The sequence below is a fragment of the Trametes versicolor genome (genome assembly GCF_000271585.1).
Source record: "Trametes versicolor FP-101664 SS1 unplaced genomic scaffold TRAVEscaffold_4, whole genome shotgun sequence".
NCBI classification, from domain to species: Eukaryota; Fungi; Basidiomycota; class Agaricomycetes; order Polyporales; family Polyporaceae; genus Trametes; species Trametes versicolor.
The window spans coordinates 1,176,029-1,195,746 of NW_007360324.1; the positions used below are offsets into that span (position 1 = coordinate 1,176,029).

The window sequence follows — 19,718 nt, forward strand, 5'->3', positions numbered from 1 at the left end:
GGACGGGTACGACACTATCGTCGACGGCGGCGTGCGCTCCTGCCGCTTCCCGTGGTCGCTGAACTCGCTTATGGGAGAGACGTCCGCGTTCGGACGCGAACGACCTGCAGGAAGCGAGGGCTCAGTGTCTTCGTCTTTCGCAGCAAGGTCGCCTGCAGGCGCGAACTCACTGCGAGCGCGCTCGGGCGGCGTGCGCGTGCGGTCCTGCGGGCCGCCTTGGAATGCGTTGGACCGGACGTCGTGGTCTCTGCCGCGCGATGTATCGTCATACCGGTTCTGGTTGTTGTCCCAGTTGGAGGTTTGGGGAGCGGCATCTCGTCCTTGGAAGAACTGCTGCCTGCCGCCGCGGCCGGAATGATGGAAACTCCTCGAGGGGCCGTTATTGTTATGCCCATTGAACCGGCCGTTGTGGTTGTTGAAGTTGTTGTGGGTGTAATTGTTGGGATTACTGCTATAGTTGGGGGGTTGGTTACCCCATGACGTGTTGTTCCCCTCAGGCCCGTTGAAGTGAACGTAGCCAGGGTTCTGACCCATCTGCTATGAACTGGCGGTGAGTGGTAGGTCGCACTCGAGTCTGGGGCCGGCTTACCTGCATGGCCGGCTGCATTGTCCTAAGCTGCTCTTGGACGGCCCTCTGTATCATATCCCCAACCTGCGCCATGCCCATGCCGCTGCTACCTGCTCCTGCTTCGATCCGCTCAATCTTGCTGGTCAGGTTGCGGATCTCTTGAGCCATGAGGTTTCTCTCCTCGCGCTCTTTCTTCGCGCTGTCCTGCATAAACTGCAACCGCTCCAGAGCTCTCTCCAGCTCGTGCCGCTGGTCGACTAGCTTCCCGTCTTGCCTCTTAACTTGACGGCGCAGCTCGACATTCTCCTCCTCTAGATGCCCCATCTTCTCGTGTTGCTTGTCGACAGTAAGGCGCAGGGTCTTCACCTCTTCCTCCAGGCGCGGGTCCGACCGCGGAGCAGAGGCAAGGGCGAGCCCGCTGTTGATCAAGCCAGGCAAGAGCGGGACGAAGGCCTGGATCGACTGCGTGAATCGAGCCGAGTGGTCGTCGACACGGGAAGGCACATCCAGGATAGGCTGATGGAGTGCAGGGAGAATGGGAGCGAAGGAGGTGCTGGGGAACGCTGGGGCGGATGACGTGTCGGAGACTAGCGCATTCCGGCGGGGCAACGGGGGTGGGGGTGCTGGTGAATTGACCTTGGCCATCGGAGACGGTTCAACGCGCGCGTCCTCCGCCCTCGACGCCGACTCTGCGATAGCTGCGCACACCGACGCCGCCGCGTCGGGTGGGTCGTTAGGCAGGAGGTACGAGCCGTTGAGCGACGACTCTCCGCGAGTGCGATGCGCGCTCGTAGTACGAGCGGAGAGCCCGCTCTGCCGGCCAGACGTGCTGCTGACCATCGCCCGGCTGTCCGACGCGCGGGAAGAGCGTCGGCTCATACCAGGCGCCACGGAGTTGCCGGAGGCCTTCGATTTCCCCTTCGTCTTCGGTGCGGGTGCGTCGTCGCTCTTCTCTTCGCTCTGCCTCTTGGCCATGTCTTCCTTTGAGATCCCGGGTGGGCCTTTTCGCTTCTTGGGAATGGGCCCGAGCGAGGCGAGAGAGCTTGCCGACGAAGAAGTCCGCTCGGGAGGCTTGTCGGACTCGAGCGCAGCGTCCGCGGTGCGCTTTAGCATCGAGCGTCGAGGTATCTGCGGCGTACCAGGAGTGGGGGCAGGTGCGCGCTCTTGCGAAGAGGGCGGCGCGACAGAGCCAGAGAGCGACGGACGGGGAACCTCTTCCACATCTGGATAGTCCAGGTCCATGTCGGACGTCAGCACCTGCGCGGAGCCAGGGCGTGGCGGAAGGGTCGACGTTTGTTCAGAGTCAGACAGGACCACTGCGGGGACCGCCCTGCGCCCTAGATGTGACTTCTTGATCGTCCGCGGCGGAGGCGAGTAATTGCGCTTCGTCCGCGGCGGTGGCGAGTGAGGAGGCGGCTCGCTGTTCATTTGCGCCGCTAGTTTGAAGGCATCCACCAGGCCCTGGGATGCGGAGTTGTCGGCGACGCGGGGCATCGAGGAGCGCGAGGCGGAGTTGTCGCCGGACCGCTGTGTTAGTGCAGGGTCAGCATAGACAGACGCATCACGAAGGACGGGACAAACATGGCGGCGGTGGCGTGAAGGGTGCTCGGCTCTGTCGCCGGAACCTCTTGTATGAGGCGTAAGCGCGGAGGCCTCAGGGTCACTCCGGCCTGCAGGTTTCGGCTTCTTCCGCGGTTGGCTTGCGAAATCAGACCGAGAAGGGGAGGGCGCCCTCTTGAGCCCGGATACTACATATGGGGGCAGAGGGGGGACCGCAACGTAAGGGACGATGCCCTCGGGGGGCGGGTGCGCGACGGCGGGCATGGAGCGCTGGCTGTCGGTATCAGAGTACTCGATTTCGATCACGTCCTTAACCTGGCCCTCTTCCGCGCTTGTGCTGGAGGACAAGGCAGGGCAAAGCTCTTCGGTCGTCGATGGCAATTCCACCATGGCCAGAACGGGCGAAGGCGACCCTTCAAACAAGCTACCCGCGCTCTCGTCCGAGCTGTTGACAGGGGTGAGAGGAGACAACTGGTCGACCGTCTGCTTCGGTTCCGCCTTGGACATCTTGGGTGTCACAGGCGCCGCGGGGACCACTTCTAGTTCGTCGACCGAAATACCCATAGCCTGCAGGCGAGCTGTCAGTGGACCGGTCCACCACGTGGTGGCATTGCAGGTGCTTACCCCACTTTCCCGGTCGTAGAACCCGAGTGTGACGTTCGCGTGACCAGGCCTGCATTTCGGAAAGCTCAGCGCGGCGACCGTAAGGCGTTCGGAGGCGCTTTTGATGCTGTCGATGTTGAAAAGCTTCTCCTTGATGTTATGCTTTTTGGTCTCCTCTGCCCTGCGTTTGTGAAAAGCGTGCCAGGCCTCGTCGTCTGAGCGCCCACTGCGATGCTTGACGATCGCCTCCGCCGAATGAATACCTAGGCCCAGTAGATGATAGAAGCACTTGCACCCGTGGCATTTGGTACAACGGAGCAAATCCACGGGAGACGAGGAATGAGACAATGCATGCATATAGCGACATACGGTGCTTCTCCCGTCGGCCTGAGAATAACCATTGCGTAAAGTCAACTTGGGTCCTAGGAGTTCATCGTAGGGCCTGCGACGCACCTGTTGCTTCCTATGCTTACGAAGAGCGCAGGCTGCCTCGAAGACACAGACCTCTTCAGGATCCCATAAGTCACTATACGCGCAGTATGCGGTCAGCATTATTCCAAACCCATCCCTCGTGCCTACTTACTTCGGCTCCTCAGCCTCTGGCGGAGATTTCCCAGAAGGAAGCGCGGCAGCGATAGCCCTCGCAGCCTCGTTGCGGTCGGAGAACAGCATGTCGAAGCGCCTGGTCTGCATCGGCTCCATCTGCCCACAGTCGCAACTCCGGCCTTCAACATAGCACGCCGGGCATATCAGAAGCCCATCGCCCGGTTGCGGCGCGGTCTCGTCCTCCGCCGTCCGACATTCCTTGCACTCGAAGAAACTCTGGAAAATATCGGCGCCGCAGAAGTCGCAAGCAAGGTTGCACGACGCCGCGCGGTCGCTGTCACGATGGTCCTTGGAGGCGGTTTGCGGCTGGAGTATGATCTTCAGTCCGTTCACCAAGCTTGGCCTTGCTAAGCTGTCGCCGTCTGTGGGATTAGCAGAAGCCGTGGCAGTGGCAGTCAACACCCAGTCGGCACCCGTCTCGTCGTGGAGGACGCGCTTTAGCTTTGCGTGACAGGCTGCGAACTCGTCGCGGAGGACCTCGTCGAAGAGCCGCACGATTCGCTTGAGCTTCCGCGCGCGTTCGCGCACGTCCGGCTGCGGGGGTGGTGTGACGGCGCGGGTAGACTTGCCGTCGGACGAGTCAGCGTAGCCGACGAGGTTGCCCCAGCCGGGGGAGTCGCAAGACTCCTCAGTATGTTCCACTTTGGGCGTGCGCGTAGGGGTGAAGGCGGTTTGCAAGGCCTCGGTGAGATGCAGCATCGAGCGGTACAGGACGGTCCTAACCCGATACTGTTCGGGTCGACAGACCCTAAGTTCGAGACAACGGTAAGTATCAATCACGAGTGATAAAGAAGCGCCCCACCTGCGGTAGATCGGAAGCTCGCAATGGAGCGCAGTCCTGAGATTATCCAAAGTCATCCTAGACCAGCTAGTCTTCATCGCGAGCCCGCCAGAATTGACCACCTGATGGCAGCTGCGTGGTGGAACAAGGACTAGGTCTCCAACCTTCTGTTCCACGACGTAGACGGTAAAGGGAGCCCTGCCGAGCTCCTCGAGTGTGGTGACGTGCGTCTCCCAATCGAGATCCTGCCCGAGCTGCTTGTGGAAGTACTTCGCGACAGCGGGCGCGTCGGCGGCGGCGGTCATGAACCAAAACGACCGGCCGTTGTTCTCCGACACGCACATCAAATTGTGGCCTGAGGAGGAGCACAGGTCCTTGTGTGCCGCCGTGTAGGTATCGCCGATACCCATGTAGCACAGTAGCGACTCAACGGCTTCCTGTTAACCAAAAAAGCTACGTTAGTGAGTACGAATCAACCGTACGAGTCAGAAACTGACCGAGGGAGAGAGGTATTTGAGGTAGTTGTCCGGCGAGCTAGGTAGCACACTGGTCGGAATTTCGCTGGATTTGAAGAGCCAATCACGCCACTCAGGCGGGCAGTCAGCATCCTTCCAGTACCACCGCTCGGTTTCTGCATGTTGGGAGTCTCAGTGAGCCAAATGTGAGTCAAAAACCGATGTGGCGGCTGACCTCCGGGGGTGGCGTAAACGGATTGCGACCGTGATAGTTGCACGAACTCGGCCAGAGTCGTCGACTTGTCGCGTCGATCATGCATGTTCCGGACGTAGATCGCTAGAGAGTCCATAGCGTGAGATAGAGCACCAATAACAATGTCCGCCACACACATTTATCGCCGGAGGTTTGAAGCAGCCATTCCAGGCTGAAGATGTCCTTCGGCCAGTTAGGATGCTGGTCCCATTCTTCAAGCACCAAGGGTATCCCATCACGCTCATACTTCTCCAAAGCCTTGGACAGTACTTCGGGTTTGGCGAGTGCGGATACACGATCAACATGCTCGAAGCTTGCGTATTTCGAACAGAGGTCCGATGCTGACCAGTCCTTGGCGGTCACTCGCGGGAGCGCGAACCGCGCGCTCGAAGAACTAGGGCCAATCTTAGAGGGAGAAGAGGAGGGTCCGGGTATTGGTTGCTCGGTGGGGGGTGGGCGGACGGTGGCGAGCGGGCGTGGAGGGTGCGGCGCTGTCTCGGCTGGCGCCCTTTGCGCCTCCGAGACCGTCCGGCGGGGTATCGCAAGCGTTGTCCGCGGAATCGGGACCGAGGAAGGTGAAGGCTTTGCCTTACCGAGAGGTGTTGCGGCGACAGCCCCGCCCAGTATGAATTGTTGGCGCATGCTTTCCATCGCGTCCTGGCGTGGGCAGAGCGCAGTAGTATGGGGCGCCTGAGTGTGAATTACAAGATCCGACAGAGAGCAAGATGAGCGAGGACAAGGTGGAGGAGGAGGGAGAGGAGGAGGAGAGGGGAAGGTGGGGGTGCCGCAGACGTCGACTGCAGGATTCAATGTAAACCATCAGACGCTCGCCCAGGGTCCTATTCTTCTCTGGCGCCCGCAGAAGGCCGCGCCTCTTCGCCCGTTCTAACTCTCGCGGCTGTGCGTCACATAGCTTCTCTGTCAAATCTCCGTGCCTCAGCATATTGGACCACCACGCTGTATCTGCGTTGTGTCACATTCCATGCCAGCGCCAGACTGGATGCATTGCCAGTCCACCGCGAGGTCGGGCCCAGCGTGAGTGTCACATTCTGCCGCAGCTGCGACTCCCCGACACCCGGAGAACTCCGGTGATAACAACAGTTTCCCTAAAAAGTTAGTCTGTGACACTGTCACGCACACGAGGCATCACACACCGTGTCATGCGAACACAGTTCATCCATCTCGACCGCGCTCGACCGTTCGTTCAACTTGTCCTTGTTCCACGCCGAGGCCGTCGCCATCTTTTCGCTTGTTCTCCTCCAGTGCTACATCTCGACCTCTTATCAGATCTCTTCACTACGCACACAGCCCGGGCACGAGGATGTCCAGCGTATCCGGCGCGTCCGCGGACTTCGACTTCTGGGAGTTCGTCAACTGCGGTGTGTGCCATCTGGAATTCGTCAAGGAATCTGGGGCACTGTCCTCGATGCCCTTTTGGCTCTCTGAGTGCGGTCATGTCATCTGCAATGCCCATCTCAGTGAGTACCTGTGACCGAAGTTGCGAATTGCGGGTGCTCACACAGCCTGGGTGGTATAGATGCAGATCAAAGCTGTGCCGCCTGTGGGAGTCCCGGGATCCAGCTTCTGCCTTTGCAAAGAGAGGTGGGCAATCGCTACTTAGGTGTCGCCATGGGGTCTAACAGGCTGTGTAGATGGAACCGCCGATGTCAAATTGGTTCAACTCGGTTCCAAATGCGTTCGACACGGTCGCCTACGCTCTCAGGGTACGTCATAGAGAAGCCCTCTATATATGCTTTACGGAGTCCCTCGTAGTTTCAGATGAGCAACATGGCTACCCTTGTTCGCTATTTCAAGAAGAAATACCAGCAATACCGCCCGTTGTACGAACGCCTCAAAGAGGAACACGTAGAGACCAAACGTCTCAGGAAGTAATGATTCCTACTCGTCTGTGCTTTGACCCGGCGAGCTCAACGTATCTCCAGGCTGGTTGATGATTTGCAACAGGAGAACCTGCAACTAAGGCAACGTTTGCAGATGGGTGGCAGCGACCATGCGGATGTACTTAACAACAACCGCAAACGAATGCGAGTGGACGATGACGGGTGCGTTTCCAAAGCTGACCTATACGCATCCCTCACAAACCACCGTCTCCGGATCAGGTACTTGAGCGGACAGCGGTCTTCTAGTCCGCGCTCGGCGGCCACTCCTGTTGCGCCGGACCGATTGACGCTTCCTCCGGGACATCATCAGCCGCAGTTTAACTCTCGTCTATCTCTTCAAGTACCGGAGTCCACGCCGGCGACTAAACAAAGTCTAGAGTAAGCTTCATCTCACACCTTTGAGGTCATACCATAACGCAACTGTTCTCCACTCAGGCACTACGCCTACGCACCTCCGCAAAGCGCACAAGCATCGGCGATGGCGATCCCATCTTTGACGCACGCTCAGTCGGGCTCTACCCGCCGCGCACAACTCCGCGAAGAGGGCGAGCTCGAGCAAGCCTCCGCCCCTCCAGCCAACAGGCCTCGTCAGCGTGTGTCCATGGATCCTCGCAGACGGATGCTCCCTCCCCCAACGCCTCAGCCTGGTACTGGTTCTCGACTACTTCCTGCGCGACCATCGTTCCTCCCAGCCACCCCGCAGGTAGCTTCTGCCGGATCTACGCGCTTCGTTCCGCAGACGCCCAGCAAGGGGACGACGAAAGCTACACCGTCAACACAGCACGCATTCGTCCCTGGACCTCACTATGGACAGCAACAGAGCTCTGAGACTCAACGATTCATCCCCTCTAACAGCGCGCAGCGGCTCCCTGGAATGGTCTCTTCCTCTTCCTCTGGTTCTATTGCTCGGTCTGGCTCTGTCGCTCAAACCCCTACTCGGACGGGAGGGCAACGGACGCCGTTCGTGCCTAGCGTCGAAGGAAGATTCTCATGAGCGGTCTCCTGGTTCATCTCACCTCGCTTTGTCTCGGCGCATCCTCTGGCTCTCGGCGCTCAGTCTGTCTGGACGATATTTCATTCTAACTTATAGCCTTGTTGTATTCGTGTATCGCTATGTGTTTCACTCTACCTCTCAGCGTACCTTAACATACATTCTATGCGCATATAGTCACGTTACGGTGTTGCGCGGTTATGCGGGAACTTGCGCTGTGCTCGGTACTAGTGCTTCCCGGTGATGCCCTTCAACAATCCTGGCACGAAATGTCTGGTTCAGCCCTATTCGATGATGAAGGCAATGATCAACAATGAAATTAGAAATGCCCTGTATGTTATTGCGAACCCGCGTTCTAGTGTGTTTAGCGCCGACTATGAGGCGTAAGGTAGACGCCTGTGGGACAGAATCACGTGGCGCGCCACGGCTACTGCGGGGCTGCGGCGGACGACGGCTGCACCAAGGCTGTCCTCCTCGGTCTCGCTTGCACGTCCTTATTTCCACTCCTCCCACCCGGCGTGCGCAGGTCGCCCCATATCTCGCTCATACGCCCCACCACTCGTCCCACTCCCCGCTCATCTGCCTCCTGCCTCCTGCTCGCCTCTTACGACCGTCTCGTTCACGACTACTCTACCGGAAATGGCTACTTACAACGATCCCTATGCGCACGGCCAGTACCCGCAGCAGTACCAGGATGCGCCCTTCAACCCGTATGAAGTGCAACAACAACAGCATGCACAGAGGCCATACGATCAGGGCGGGTACTCCGATCCTAGTGACGAGTATGCCGCTTCTGCTCGTGCGAAGGAAAGCGCCTCCGGGCTGCGGAATGGTTATGGACACGGAGAAGATGCAGTGCCAGTACCGATGGGCGAGAAGTGAGTGCATTGACAGCCTTCTGTGGTCGTATAACGGAACGGGGATTCTGATGTGCGTTCGTTCCGCAGGACGTCAAGTAACATGCGGCAATGGCGGTACGAGCACCAGGGCAAGATGTGGACGAAAGGCAGCCGTGCTCGCTGCTTCGGCCGCTTCTTTTGCTGCACGATTATGATCTTCCTGTTCCTCCTGATCAGCATTGTGCTGTCGCTGGCCCTGGTATGTGGTCTCGCTGGCGTCGAGCGTGCTTCCATGCATCGTGTGCTGACCGGACGCCCGTGCCACAGTGGCTCCGCCCGCCGAACATCATCGTGGGACAGCCGACCCCGGATTTGAGCACGTTCGCCATCGACGTGAACACGGAGAGCCTCAGTCTTGGGATGCCCGTGAACGTCAGGTATGTCCCCCCTAGCGCACACTGGCAACGCTATTACATCCGGGGGGTGCTCATATGTATGTGCACAGCATCAACAACCCGAACTACTTCCCGGTCGACATCACCTACCTGGACGCAGTCGTGCTCTACCCGATCAACAACACGCAGATCGGGTCCGGGCACAAGGGGAAGGTCGAGCTGAAGCAGTTCGAGCAGACGAACTTCACGTTCCCGGTTACGGTCGCCTACAACGCCACCTCGGACCCGAATGGCGCGGTCATCCTTGACCTCGCAAAGCACTGCGGTCTCGTCGGGAGCACGGCAACAGATGTCTCCCTCACCGTCAACGTGAAAGTATGTCCGCTCTCCGCCTGTAAACTCGCATGGCGTGCAGTGCTGACCGTTCTTCCTCAGGTCGCGCTCAAGATCTTCGATATCCCGATCTCCCACACTATCACAAACCAGGTATCGTTCGCGTGTCCTTTGAGCAGCGTGGGCACAGAACTTGAGGTAAGGCTTACCGCAGTCCTGCTAACGATGAGTGCTTATACATTGATTGTGTCTAGGACCTCCTCAAGGCCCTTGGCCTCTCGGACATCGCGAGCTTGTTGTGATAGACCTCGTTCTTGTTTTATACGTTTTAACTCAGCTCATCACGGACTACGTTGCTTAGCTAGAGAAGTGCTGAGTGCTCTTGGACAATGTTCTCCTAGTATTCATACACCTGCTATTAGGCGTTCGCGCCTCCAATAAATAAAAAATCACAGTACACGTCTACAGTCAGCACACGCAGTCCCTCGCTTCCTGAGAGACACTTATGGAGGTACTGCGTCTGAGCCTGGCCCGGCCTTAACAGCCCGCTCCGCCTCCTCCTCGGTCATGTCCACCTCCTTCTCGATCTCCGCCGCCTTGCGCGCGAGCTGCCTTTCCACCTCCGCCTTGTCCACGCCTGGCGCCCCGCACTGCACGAGACACTGCCCAACCAAGCCACGCCACTTCAAATGCCCATCCACGTCGCACGCGACGTTCTCCACGCCCTGCACCTCGACGGGCTGCAGGCCCGCGACGCCCCAGTTCATCCCCGACACGCGCGCGAGCACCGCGAGCACGTAGTCGTCCGACCCGTAGGCGTTCACGACGCGCCCGGCGGCGACGCGGCGGACGGCGGCCCACTGCGCGCGGTCCACGGGCAAGGGCGAGCCGAAGAGAAACACGTCCTGCACGAGCCCGATGGTCTGGGACGGGGGGAGCGAGGCGAGGTGCTGGAGCGCCTCGAAGATGACGAGGGAGCCGAGGGAGTATCCGACGAGCGTGATGGGGCGGGTCCCGAGGACGCGTTGGGCGAGGAGCGTGCCGAGGACTTTGCCGGTCTTGACGGCGAGGGTCTTGGCTTGTACCCAGGGGTTGTCTGAGGATGTACGTGAGATTCGGAGGAATATGGGTAAGGGGAGATAGGTGTACCTATGATCTTTGTGATCTTCATCCAGGCCATGGGTGAGAGGGCGGAGAAGAGGGCGGCGAGGATGGTCTGCTTGATAATGGCCCCCTTGATGTATAACATCGCCTGGGCCTTGATGAGGTCTACCAATGCAGAAGACAGGTTCTCAAGAGCTTCGACTTCCTACGATCCGTGAGACGAATGACGGAAATATTTATGCATGGGTCGCTTACCCACTGCAATGCGAAAGTATCATCCCCACCGAACACAGTCCAAGGAGCCGTAACATCATCGGGGGACTCCAGCCAGCCAGTAACACACAACCTGACGGCCATCGTCTCCGTGGGCTTGCGCACGGGCTTGATAGCCAGGTCCCGCACTTCCCTGGTGTACGCGCCGATGACTTGTGCGGTCTTCCTCGACCCATACGCGCCAAACAGCGCCCCGCACACGACGGACGACCCCGCGAGGCCGGATGCCAGTACGCCGACCGCAGTCCCCCCGACCCCAAGCCAGCCCAAGACCGAGGTAACGCCCGCGCCTACGGCAGGCGCAGCAAGCCCGCCGGTGACGCCTATGAGGACGCCCCCGGCGACGGCGCCCACGCCAACGCCGACCATCCGCAGCACCTTGCTTCTCCGCGCATGCTCTTCCTTGGCCGCGTCGGTCTTCTTGCTGGCCTCTTCGATCGCTTGTTTGGGGTTCTTGAGAGTCGCTGCAACGACTTCTTCGTCGATGGGGCCGACGAGGAAGAGGAAGGTGCGGGTGCGACTGGAGTACTCCTTGTTAGAGGTGACGTGGAGAAGCAGGACGGTGTGCAGGAGAGGCGCAAGGTGCTCCGGGGGTGGCAGTGGTGGTAGGCCCACCGTGGAAGTGTCAGAAAGAGGGTCGAATTCGGGGGGTTCTCCTGCACATGGGCACAGCAGTTAGTATGATCTGTACTGAGAAGAGCAAGGGAGTACGAAATACCTCCTCCGGGTTCACGGCATGCGAGCCATAGATTCTTCTGGGTCTCCTCCGCCCAAGCGTTGAGGGCTTCTACGAAAGCGTCTTTCGTTGCAAGCGCGGCCTGTGTGTTTACGAACGCCGACTCTGCTGTAGCGTGGAGCTCTGCAGTGTTGCGGAAGGCAGCGAGGCGACGCTGAAGCCGCTGGAATGTAGCATGACACTGTGCATCTGTGAGGTCCTTTGAAGGGGTCACTTTCGTCAGGCCACTCTTCGGAGACATCGTTGTGCAGTACGAAGGCCAGATCTATCCACGAGGCGGTGTCTGGCACAGGCCCGCGGGCGGACGCGAGCGACGTCATGAGCTGGGGCCCGGAGCCGGCTGCCGTGTGAGCTCTTTTCCCCCAACAACGCCCAAATATTTGTCCCAGTGTATACCCCCGCCACTAGTTGCTCATCCAGCGGCCTTTGTGAACTGCAGCGAGCAAATCTTGAGCATTCAGAATCCATTGCCAACGAGGAGAGATGTCTCTTCGGTGACTTGATGGGTGTCGTGGGTCGGGAAAGCCGGGTCGAAGACCGGAGCGTCTTCGTCTTCCAAGAAGCGCAGAATATCATTCGAAGCCCTATGCCGCGAGCTGCAAGTCTCTAGTTTTGTTGAAAGCAGTGAAAATTCCGTGAAGAGTATGCCCTTTGTGCGCGGTGTCAGAGGATGCAGCATTGCGAATTGACATGGGGGAAAAGAAAGAGCAGACTCGGAGCACAGTTGTGGGCGCCTGGCGAGTCCTTGAACCGTTTGGCGCCCACTGTTACGCGCCCACAGCTTGCGTAACGCACGTGCCGAAGCCCGACTACGTCCTCGGACGCGCGCCAGGTTTTGTCTCTCCTCCTCCCCGTACCTGTCCAGACCCTCTTCCCCGGACGACTGCTTGGCCGACTCCTCCAGCGCCGTTCGACGCCGCCGTCGACGATGTCGATGTCCGCTGTAAGTCTAGCTGTGCTTTGCCGCAGCCTCTCTCACTCACAGGATGACACGCTCGTAGTTCCTTAGGCTTGGTACATGTTGTGCCCAAGCACGCCCACTCCGATCACCAGCACTTCATCTGCAGCCCTTCCGTTCGCTATCTACCTTCCCTAGAACTGCTCCAACACTTCGCGCGTGGTCCCTGCCCCAGCGGCCCCCAGCCGTCGTTCACAGCCGAGCACTATCGCTCGCCTCTCTATTTCGCAGGCCAGGCCCTCTCCCTTCTCCGGCAGTGGTAGCGACCATCTCGAAGCTCGAAGCAGAGGCCGACGCACACCCGAATGATGTGGAGAAGCAGGTAGCGCTATTCGAAGCTCTGGTCGGTACCAAAGCAAAACCTGGTTTGGACACGGTAGTGGCGAGATGGGAGCGCTTGTGTGAATTCGTAAGTCCTCTGTCATATGGCTTGGATTCAAGGCCTTACACTCGCGTAGCACCCCTCCCACCCTCTCATTCGCTCGGACACTGCTTTCAAACTGTACTTGGTTGCTCTCCGCGAACTCGGTCTTGACGCGTCTATCAACTCTGCTGTCAGGCGGAGAGACGCGCTCCTCGCTGTTTCGTCTAGTCCTGCTGCCGCCACCGTCCTTGAACAAGCTCCGGAAACTGCGTCTGCCTCTCCAGATTCGTCAGCAACCGCTTCTGCCACTCAGGCCTCGTCTACTACCACCTCGGAATCTGCGCCCTCGACGTCATCACCACCTCCCACGTCAAGTCAACAAGCTGCACAAGACGTTCTGTCGGGTGCAACAGTCACAGCACGATCGGTACACACGGACTTCGACGCGCTTCGAAATGCTCTTGGTCGCGGCTCTGGGGTCCCTGGGAACCCCATTGTTGTATCAGTTACTGAATGTGAGTGGCTCTTGTCTTGACTGAATAATGGTGTCCGTTGGATGGTACGGGATTCCTCCATGATTTGGGAATGTCTGGACGAGAGCTTAACTGTCACACTTCACATACGCGGTGGATAGCGATTCTCAAACAGGCGCAAGGGACATTCCAGATCAACCGCTAACGTCAAGTGTGCCTTGTGCGATAGTGTTCCGCCGGCTGCCCATGCAATGCATGCATCATGGGACCGGCTGCTTTATGAGGTTACGAGCACTTCTGCTGTACTATCATAACGGATTGGTGTTGTGTTCTCGCACGCGTCGATCCGCGGTCGTCATTCCGCATGCTCTCTCCACACTTCCTTGAATTGTAGGTCACGACGCTGACAACATCTTCCTCTTAGCGAAAGGGGAGATCTTTCTACGACTAATGCGATACGCAATATTCTCGGCCCTTACGGTATTCTGTGAGTATTCTTGTTCCTCACCTCACCTGCTCTGCTCATCCAGATTGGCCCGCAGTCGTCCTCGTGTTCCTGTCGCTGTGGGTCGAGAACTCAGGGATGCTCAAAGCGGGCCCCCGTCAAGCCGAGTTCGAGCCCATTCAGGCTAAGACGTACAAATTCAGTGACGTACACGGCGTAGACGAGGCTAAGGGCGTAGGTAACCCATGTCATCCTTGTGACAATTTGCTCAATCCGGCGGCATCTCCAGGAGCTCCAAGACATTGTGGAATTCCTCAAGGACCCTTCGGCGTTCGGCACGCTGGGCGGGAAGTTGCCTAAGGGCGTCCTTCTCACCGGTCCCCCTGGAACAGGAAAGACCATGCTCGCGCGCGCCGTCGCAGGCGAGGCCGGTGTGCCGTTCTTGTTCGCTTCGGGGTAAGTTGCAGCTGCTTCTTGTTGCTTAAATGCAGCGCCGGCTGACGAGCTTCCTACAAGCTCCGAATTCGATGAGATGTTCGTCGGTGTGGGTGCGAAGCGCGTCCGGGAACTGTTCGCTGCTGCGCGGAAGAAACAACCCGCGATTATTTTCATCGACGAATTGGACGCCATTGGTGGCAAGCGCTCCAGCCGTGACCAGCACTACATGAAGCAGACCCTGAACCAGCTCCTGGTGGAGATGGACGGTTTCTTGCAGAATGAAGGCATCATTGTGATTGCGGCGACCAACTTCCCGGAGACTCTCGACCCGTACGTACTGCCGTTTCTACGTCGGCTAATCCTATGACACTGACAGGCCTTCGACGACAGCGCTCTGGTCCGTCCTGGCCGATTCGACAAGCATGTCGCCGTCCCGCTTCCCGACGTGCGCGGCCGTGTCCAGATCCTCCAGCACCACATGACAAACGTAACCACTGCGCCTGGTAAGTATCTCCCATGGTCGCTTATGCGTGTCGGCGACTCACACGCCCATTACGTCGGCCACAGAGGTCGATACGATGGTCCTCGCCAGGGGCACCGTCGGTTTCTCCGGTGCCGACCTGCAGAATCTGGTCAAGTGAGTGTCCATTACGGCTGATTCGTCGAGCGACGCTCACAGGCGTGTCCAGCCAAGCCGCCGTCAAGGCCGCGCGGGACGGCGCGAAGGCGGTCGACTTCAAGCACTTCGAGTGGGCCAAGGACCGCATCATCATGGGAGCCGAGCGGAAGACGTCGTTCATCAGCGAGGAAATAAAGAAGATGACGGCCTACCACGAGGTCGGTGATCCTCGCTCCATACCGTGTCAGCATTGGGTTTGAATGCCGAGTTTCCAGGGCGGACACGCGCTCGTCGCGCTGTATACGGAAGGCGCGATGCCGCTGCACAAGGTTACCTGCGTGCCCCGCGGCCACGCCCTTGGCATCGTACGTACACGGCCGAAGCCCTGCTTCGCGGATGCGCTGAACACCCGCTTTGTTCTCTGCAGACCAGCCAGTTGCCCAAGGACGACCGGTACTCGGTCTCGCTCAAGGAGTACCTCGCCGAAATCGACGTCTGCATGGGCGGCCGTGTGGCCGAGGAGCTGGGTGCGTGCCGCAAATATCAAAATGTGTTTATTGAACATTACTGACCGCTACACGACTTCGGCCACCGCCTGCAGTCTATGGGCCCGAGAACGTGACGAGCGGTGCTTCTTCCGACCTGCAGCACGCTACGAGGACCGCGCGAGCGATGGTGAAGGTAAGCATATGCTCGATCAGTCGGCAGCGCACGATCGCGGCTGACGCGCGCTCCTATTCGCGCACTCTCCACCACAGAACTGGGGGTACTCTCACAAGATTGGGCCCGTCTACCTGAGCGATAGGGAGGACACGATCAGTCCGAAGAAGAAGGACGAAATAGAAGACGAAGTGCGCAGGTACGTAAAACTCCCATGTGGTCCCGCGGCGTATCCCCGCCCGCCAGAGCCCTCGCGCTGCGTGCGACACGCAGCGCCAGCCCCGGGGGCCTGGCCGGCGCGGGCGCGCGACCATGCGACGCAAACGACTGATCGTGCTTCCCTCGCGCTTCCGCGCCGCAGTCTCCTGATAGCGGGCGAGTCACGGGTGACCGCACTCCTGAAGTCTAAAGCGGACGAGCTGCACCGGGTCCGTGCTTCCCTCTCCCGCATCTACGCTTCTCCGCATGTGCTGACTGGCGTGCGTTCTGTGCTATTGCTACGTTGCTGCTTTCGTACTTTACAGCTCGCGGACGCGCTCGTCGAACACGAGACCCTCGACGCCGAGGAGGTGCAGAAGGTCATCAAGGGCGAGCGCATCCGCGCGATCGACGAGGTCATCAAGGAGGACCTCTCGCGCCTGCAGCACGAAGGCGTCGCGTCACCGCCGCCGCGCCCGCCCGTGCTCGTCTCCGATCCATAGTGCCAATCTCATTGTCAACGATAGTCGGTCTTGGTCGTATACGCTGTCTGCTGCTGCCCGCACGGTCTAATAGCTCTGTTGTAAATATACTCCTTCCCTCTCCGGCCGCGTCCCCCGCAGTGTGTCCGCGTACGGTGTGTCACAGGCACTGTCCCCGTGCCCGCCCTTCGCGCGCAAATGAAGGGGCGCAGCGTCCCATTGGCGCGCAGCCGCCCGGCCTCGTCTGGGACGACACCATCCACTGACGCACCCCCGGCGTTCTCCCCGCGAAACTCAGCGAAGGTTCACGCGCGCAGATAGAAGGGAACGGTGCGGGGCAGCTGCGTGCCGCAATAATTGAATTACAGGCTCATTACAGTGTGCGTGGGTCCGTCAGAAAATCCGCGCTCCTGCCCCGCCCCGCTGTGCTGGGCAAGTGTCCGAGAACACCGCACGCGCCGTATGCAGAGGCCCGCACCCGCGCTCCCCTCGCGGGATCCGAGGACAGCTCTCCGGTGGGAACGGCAGAGCCATCTCGGGCCTGGTCCTGCGGCGGGTGGGAAGCTGGTGCGGGGGCGTGACCGCGCGCGCGCTCTCGAGGTTCCGAGGGGATGCAGGGATGTCTGCGGGTTGCGCCCTGGATGTTCAAGGCTGAATGCGCGATAGCCCCGGCCGCGTCCGTCCGCGGCAGCTGCGCTGCGGAATGCGCCCGAGCCCGAGCGTAGAGTTCGGCGGATGACGCACGCAGGGGGCGAGCCCGGCGAGGTGCCTGCAGCTGCTGCAGATCGCGCATCGAATTCCGAGTCTTCTCGCCGCACGCACGCCGATGATCTGGGGAGCGGGACGGGAGAAGCGCCCCTCCGGAGGGACATGGGAGGGGTGGGGTACATATGCATATTCATTCGGGCCTTAGCACTGGGCTGGGAGCCCAGCGCGGTGTGATCGCGCAGGGCCTGTGTGGGTGGGTGGGTTCTCCGGCAATCCTCGGCTGTCAAAGCGGTGGACGTCCGCGTGCTTCTGTGTATTCGCAGGGCGCAGGGCGAGAGGCGGACGGATAGGGCGTGCTTCGGGGCGCTGCTGCTCGCGGTGTATGATGATATTCGGGTTCAAGCTCACGGCTGCGAAGCGGCGGCCAGTGACCAGTGGCTATGGGCGGGCGCGGACACGAGAAGCAGGTGCGTGGCGCTGCAGGACTCCAAGATGACATAGGCACGCACCCTTCGCTTCGCCCGGGAGAGAGACAAGACGCACACCGGGACGACCGCCGTTGTACCGTGTACGTACCGCGTGCGCATCGGCCTCGCTCGCGCTTTCGGGACTGAGCAGACGCGATGGGGGCCGCGGCTCACGGGCGGATACGCATACGTATACAAGGGGCCCACCCCATGGGTCACGATATCGCCCATGATAATCGCGAACCTGATGCGGGTGTGGCGAGGGTGCCAGCGGGGACCCCGCACGGAAGCACCCACCAGGGTCGCGGGGTTTGGAATATACAAGGTAGGTACGGTATGTCGCGAAGAAGAAGGAACGGGGGCTCACCGTCGCCGTGTCCCGACTCCCGAGCGTGCGTGAGCGAATGCCGTGCCGCTCGGGTGCGCTCCTCCTTGTCCGCTGTCCTTCCGCGGCGCTCGCTCGCTCGTCCAGCGGCAGGCGTTCTTGGGTGGGTTGCGCGGTGGTGGCAGTGGCGGCTGCGCACTGTCCGTCGCCGCGGTCGCTGGAACCTTGGCGCCCTCGCAAAGGGAGACGGGCGACCACGACCACCGCGGGGATCTACGACGCCGCTGCCGGAAGCGGCGACGGAACGCACATCCTCCAGCGGCCGGAGCCCTCGGGACGGAAGCCTGAGTGGGGGGCGAGCACTCGGAAGCGTGCGCGCTAGCCAGTGCCAGCCGTCCACATCTTGGCCCGTCCAGGAGCAGCTGTCTGCCGGGGCCGGGGGCTATAGTTGGACGGGTGGACGCACGTCAGGCCGCTGATCCTAGGACGCGCGCATCCTCGAGATGCGCGTGCGGACGCTGGGCGAGCGCTGGGAACAGGGGAAGACAGGGCGGCGCGCATCCGCGCACGTGTCCTGCGAAGCTCCGGCCAGCCGAGGTTCGTGAGGTGGTGGGAGGGGCTGCTGCTGCATTGCGTGCGCCCCGCCGCCGCGAGGCGGTCGGGCTGCTCCGAGGGACGTTCCCTAGGGAAGGACGCTGGGGCAGCCGGTCCAGACCGCATGAATATCGATGATGCACACTTACTCACAGAGCAATTACGGCTGAAGATTGGGCGTGCTTGGCCATAGACGGCGACGGAGAGAACTGCCACCTGCTCGGGCTTGGCCAATTGGCGTTTGGGCGCAGGAAGCCGGGGCAGCGGGCTAGATAGCGAGGGAATAAAAGGGGGATTTGGCCGCAGGCAGGCGTCGTATCGCGGCGCGGAGGAGCGGGAGGTATGCGAAGCGGGATATTTGGGGACGCACCGTACCGTGACAAGCGGATTATTCACAGCTGCTGTGGTATTGAAAGCTCGGGCGTGGTTTGGGGGGCGTGCATCCACGCGCGCAGAGGCTGCCACACGCAGCGCGTGGGCTGGGCGGCGTCGGGCGGGTGGCGTTGGAGGCGGTCGTGACGTTTGGAGGTGGGTAGGAGGTAAGAGAAGAGGTGCGGCGAGCTGCAGACGGTCATTTTACGCAAGCGAACGGATCGGGCGGGCGGTGCGGGTCGGGTGGGTGCAGGCACTGGCACTGGACGGAGTGCCTGCCCTAACGGCACGGGTGAAACACCGGCAGCCCGACGCAGCAACGATGATGTGCATGCACGGGGCCGAGTAACGGGAGGGGTACCTGTGCGGTTCGACTGAAAATGCCACGGCGCTGACAGGCCGGCAGACGGGCGCGCGGGCGGGCTGTAGGCAAACAGACGTTGCGTGGTGCTCCGGGTGCGGTGGGCGCTGGCGGAGTGCGTGCAGTGGGAGGTGCGACGGGATGGAAGAGGGAGAGATGCACGCGGAGAGCTCGCCCGGAATCACGGTTAAATGATGCCTGTCTGGGCGATGATAAATTGCATGAGAACGGGGGGAGAGGTGATATGAACGGATAGCTGTATCTAGCCTAGTCTGGGACGCGAAGGTTTGGGAGAGACGTCAAGCAGCACGAGATGAAGGCTGAAGCGCCTCGGCATGTGTAGTGGAGAAGGCTGCTGGGGCGGCGCCGGGCAGTGGGCGGGCTGGTGTCCGTCGAACAAGGGATTTTACGACTGCGATCGGTCGTGAAACGTGTTGGCGGCTGGGAGGAGCTGACGACGAGGTTCGTAGCCGCACGGGGAACGGAACAAGGGCCAAGCAAGCCGAACCGCTCGGCGTCGACTCTGCGCGCCAGTACGAGCAGGACCTGTTGTTACATATGCCGCTGATGTCTGGGCGGGAGTGTGCGGCGACAAGAAAGACCGCGAGCGGCTGAGGAGGACGCTAGACAAGGGAGAGAGTGCTGCGGCTGTGAATGCAGGATGGGCTGCAGTGCGCGACGGTGCGGTGCTGACGCGGGCGCTTGCGCGTGGAGCGGGATCAAATTGGTCTGAACGTTGCTCGGCGACTCATCTTTCTCTGCTCGCCGCGAGCGTCGTGGGACGCACGGTGCACTTTGTGCAGGATAAAAACATGGACGAGCGACAAGGAGAGGAGACCGATATACAAGGAGCCCC

The 19,718-nt window shown here is 60.4% G+C and overlaps 6 protein-coding genes across 6 annotated transcripts; 3 read left to right on the forward strand and 3 right to left on the reverse strand.

Moving 5' to 3' along the window:
* Window positions 1-3,310: 3,310 nt before the first annotated feature.
* On the reverse strand, window positions 3,311-5,468 carry TRAVEDRAFT_120253 (uncharacterized protein; the record flags this gene model as incomplete). The annotated part of the gene is made up of 7 exons (XM_008038544.1): window positions 3,311-3,684; window positions 3,751-3,871; window positions 3,980-4,085; window positions 4,140-4,555; window positions 4,616-4,749; window positions 4,809-4,910; window positions 4,964-5,468. The coding sequence occupies 7 exons, from the start codon at window positions 5,466-5,468 to the stop codon at window positions 3,311-3,313; spliced, it is 1,758 nt and encodes a 585-aa protein (XP_008036735.1).
* Window positions 5,469-6,147: 679 nt separating this feature from the next.
* On the forward strand, window positions 6,148-7,109 carry TRAVEDRAFT_120559 (uncharacterized protein; the record flags this gene model as incomplete). The annotated part of the gene is made up of 6 exons (XM_008038545.1): window positions 6,148-6,304; window positions 6,364-6,428; window positions 6,479-6,550; window positions 6,600-6,715; window positions 6,770-6,889; window positions 6,947-7,109. The coding sequence occupies 6 exons, from the start codon at window positions 6,148-6,150 to the stop codon at window positions 7,107-7,109; spliced, it is 693 nt and encodes a 230-aa protein (XP_008036736.1).
* A 1,248-nt stretch (window positions 7,110-8,357) lies between these two features.
* On the forward strand, window positions 8,358-9,587 carry TRAVEDRAFT_45632 (uncharacterized protein; the record flags this gene model as incomplete). Its single annotated transcript, XM_008038092.1, has 6 exons — window positions 8,358-8,596; window positions 8,666-8,816; window positions 8,885-8,994; window positions 9,063-9,327; window positions 9,388-9,483; window positions 9,540-9,587. 6 exons carry the CDS (start codon window positions 8,358-8,360, stop codon window positions 9,585-9,587), a joined length of 909 nt encoding a protein of 302 aa, XP_008036283.1.
* Window positions 9,588-9,788: 201 nt separating this feature from the next.
* TRAVEDRAFT_120322 (DUF726-domain-containing protein) lies at window positions 9,789-11,639 on the reverse strand (the record flags this gene model as incomplete). Its single annotated transcript, XM_008038546.1, has 4 exons — window positions 9,789-10,381; window positions 10,435-10,594; window positions 10,645-11,318; window positions 11,381-11,639. The coding sequence occupies 4 exons, from the start codon at window positions 11,637-11,639 to the stop codon at window positions 9,789-9,791; spliced, it is 1,686 nt and encodes a 561-aa protein (XP_008036737.1).
* Window positions 11,640-12,326: 687 nt separating this feature from the next.
* On the forward strand, window positions 12,327-16,056 carry TRAVEDRAFT_45634 (ATP-dependent metallopeptidase Hfl; the record flags this gene model as incomplete). Its single annotated transcript, XM_008038093.1, has 16 exons — window positions 12,327-12,341; window positions 12,400-12,765; window positions 12,815-13,235; window positions 13,618-13,680; window positions 13,736-13,872; window positions 13,928-14,094; window positions 14,155-14,406; window positions 14,467-14,579; window positions 14,644-14,713; window positions 14,766-14,913; window positions 14,971-15,060; window positions 15,123-15,222; window positions 15,297-15,376; window positions 15,454-15,554; window positions 15,717-15,822; window positions 15,880-16,056. 16 exons carry the CDS (start codon window positions 12,327-12,329, stop codon window positions 16,054-16,056), a joined length of 2,406 nt encoding a protein of 801 aa, XP_008036284.1.
* Window positions 16,057-16,911: 855 nt separating this feature from the next.
* TRAVEDRAFT_27983 (uncharacterized protein) lies at window positions 16,912-17,403 on the reverse strand. Its single transcript, XM_008037909.1, has one exon. It carries the CDS (start codon window positions 17,328-17,330, stop codon window positions 17,148-17,150), a length of 183 nt encoding a protein of 60 aa, XP_008036100.1. The 5' UTR covers window positions 17,331-17,403; the 3' UTR covers window positions 16,912-17,147.
* Window positions 17,404-19,718: the final 2,315 nt, after the last annotated feature.

What these genes read in the sequence shown, in the direction of transcription:
- TRAVEDRAFT_27983 (XM_008037909.1), bottom strand. Translation starts at nt 17,330, where the DNA reads ATGCGCACGCGGTACGTACACGGTACAACGGCGGTCGTCCCGGTGTGC.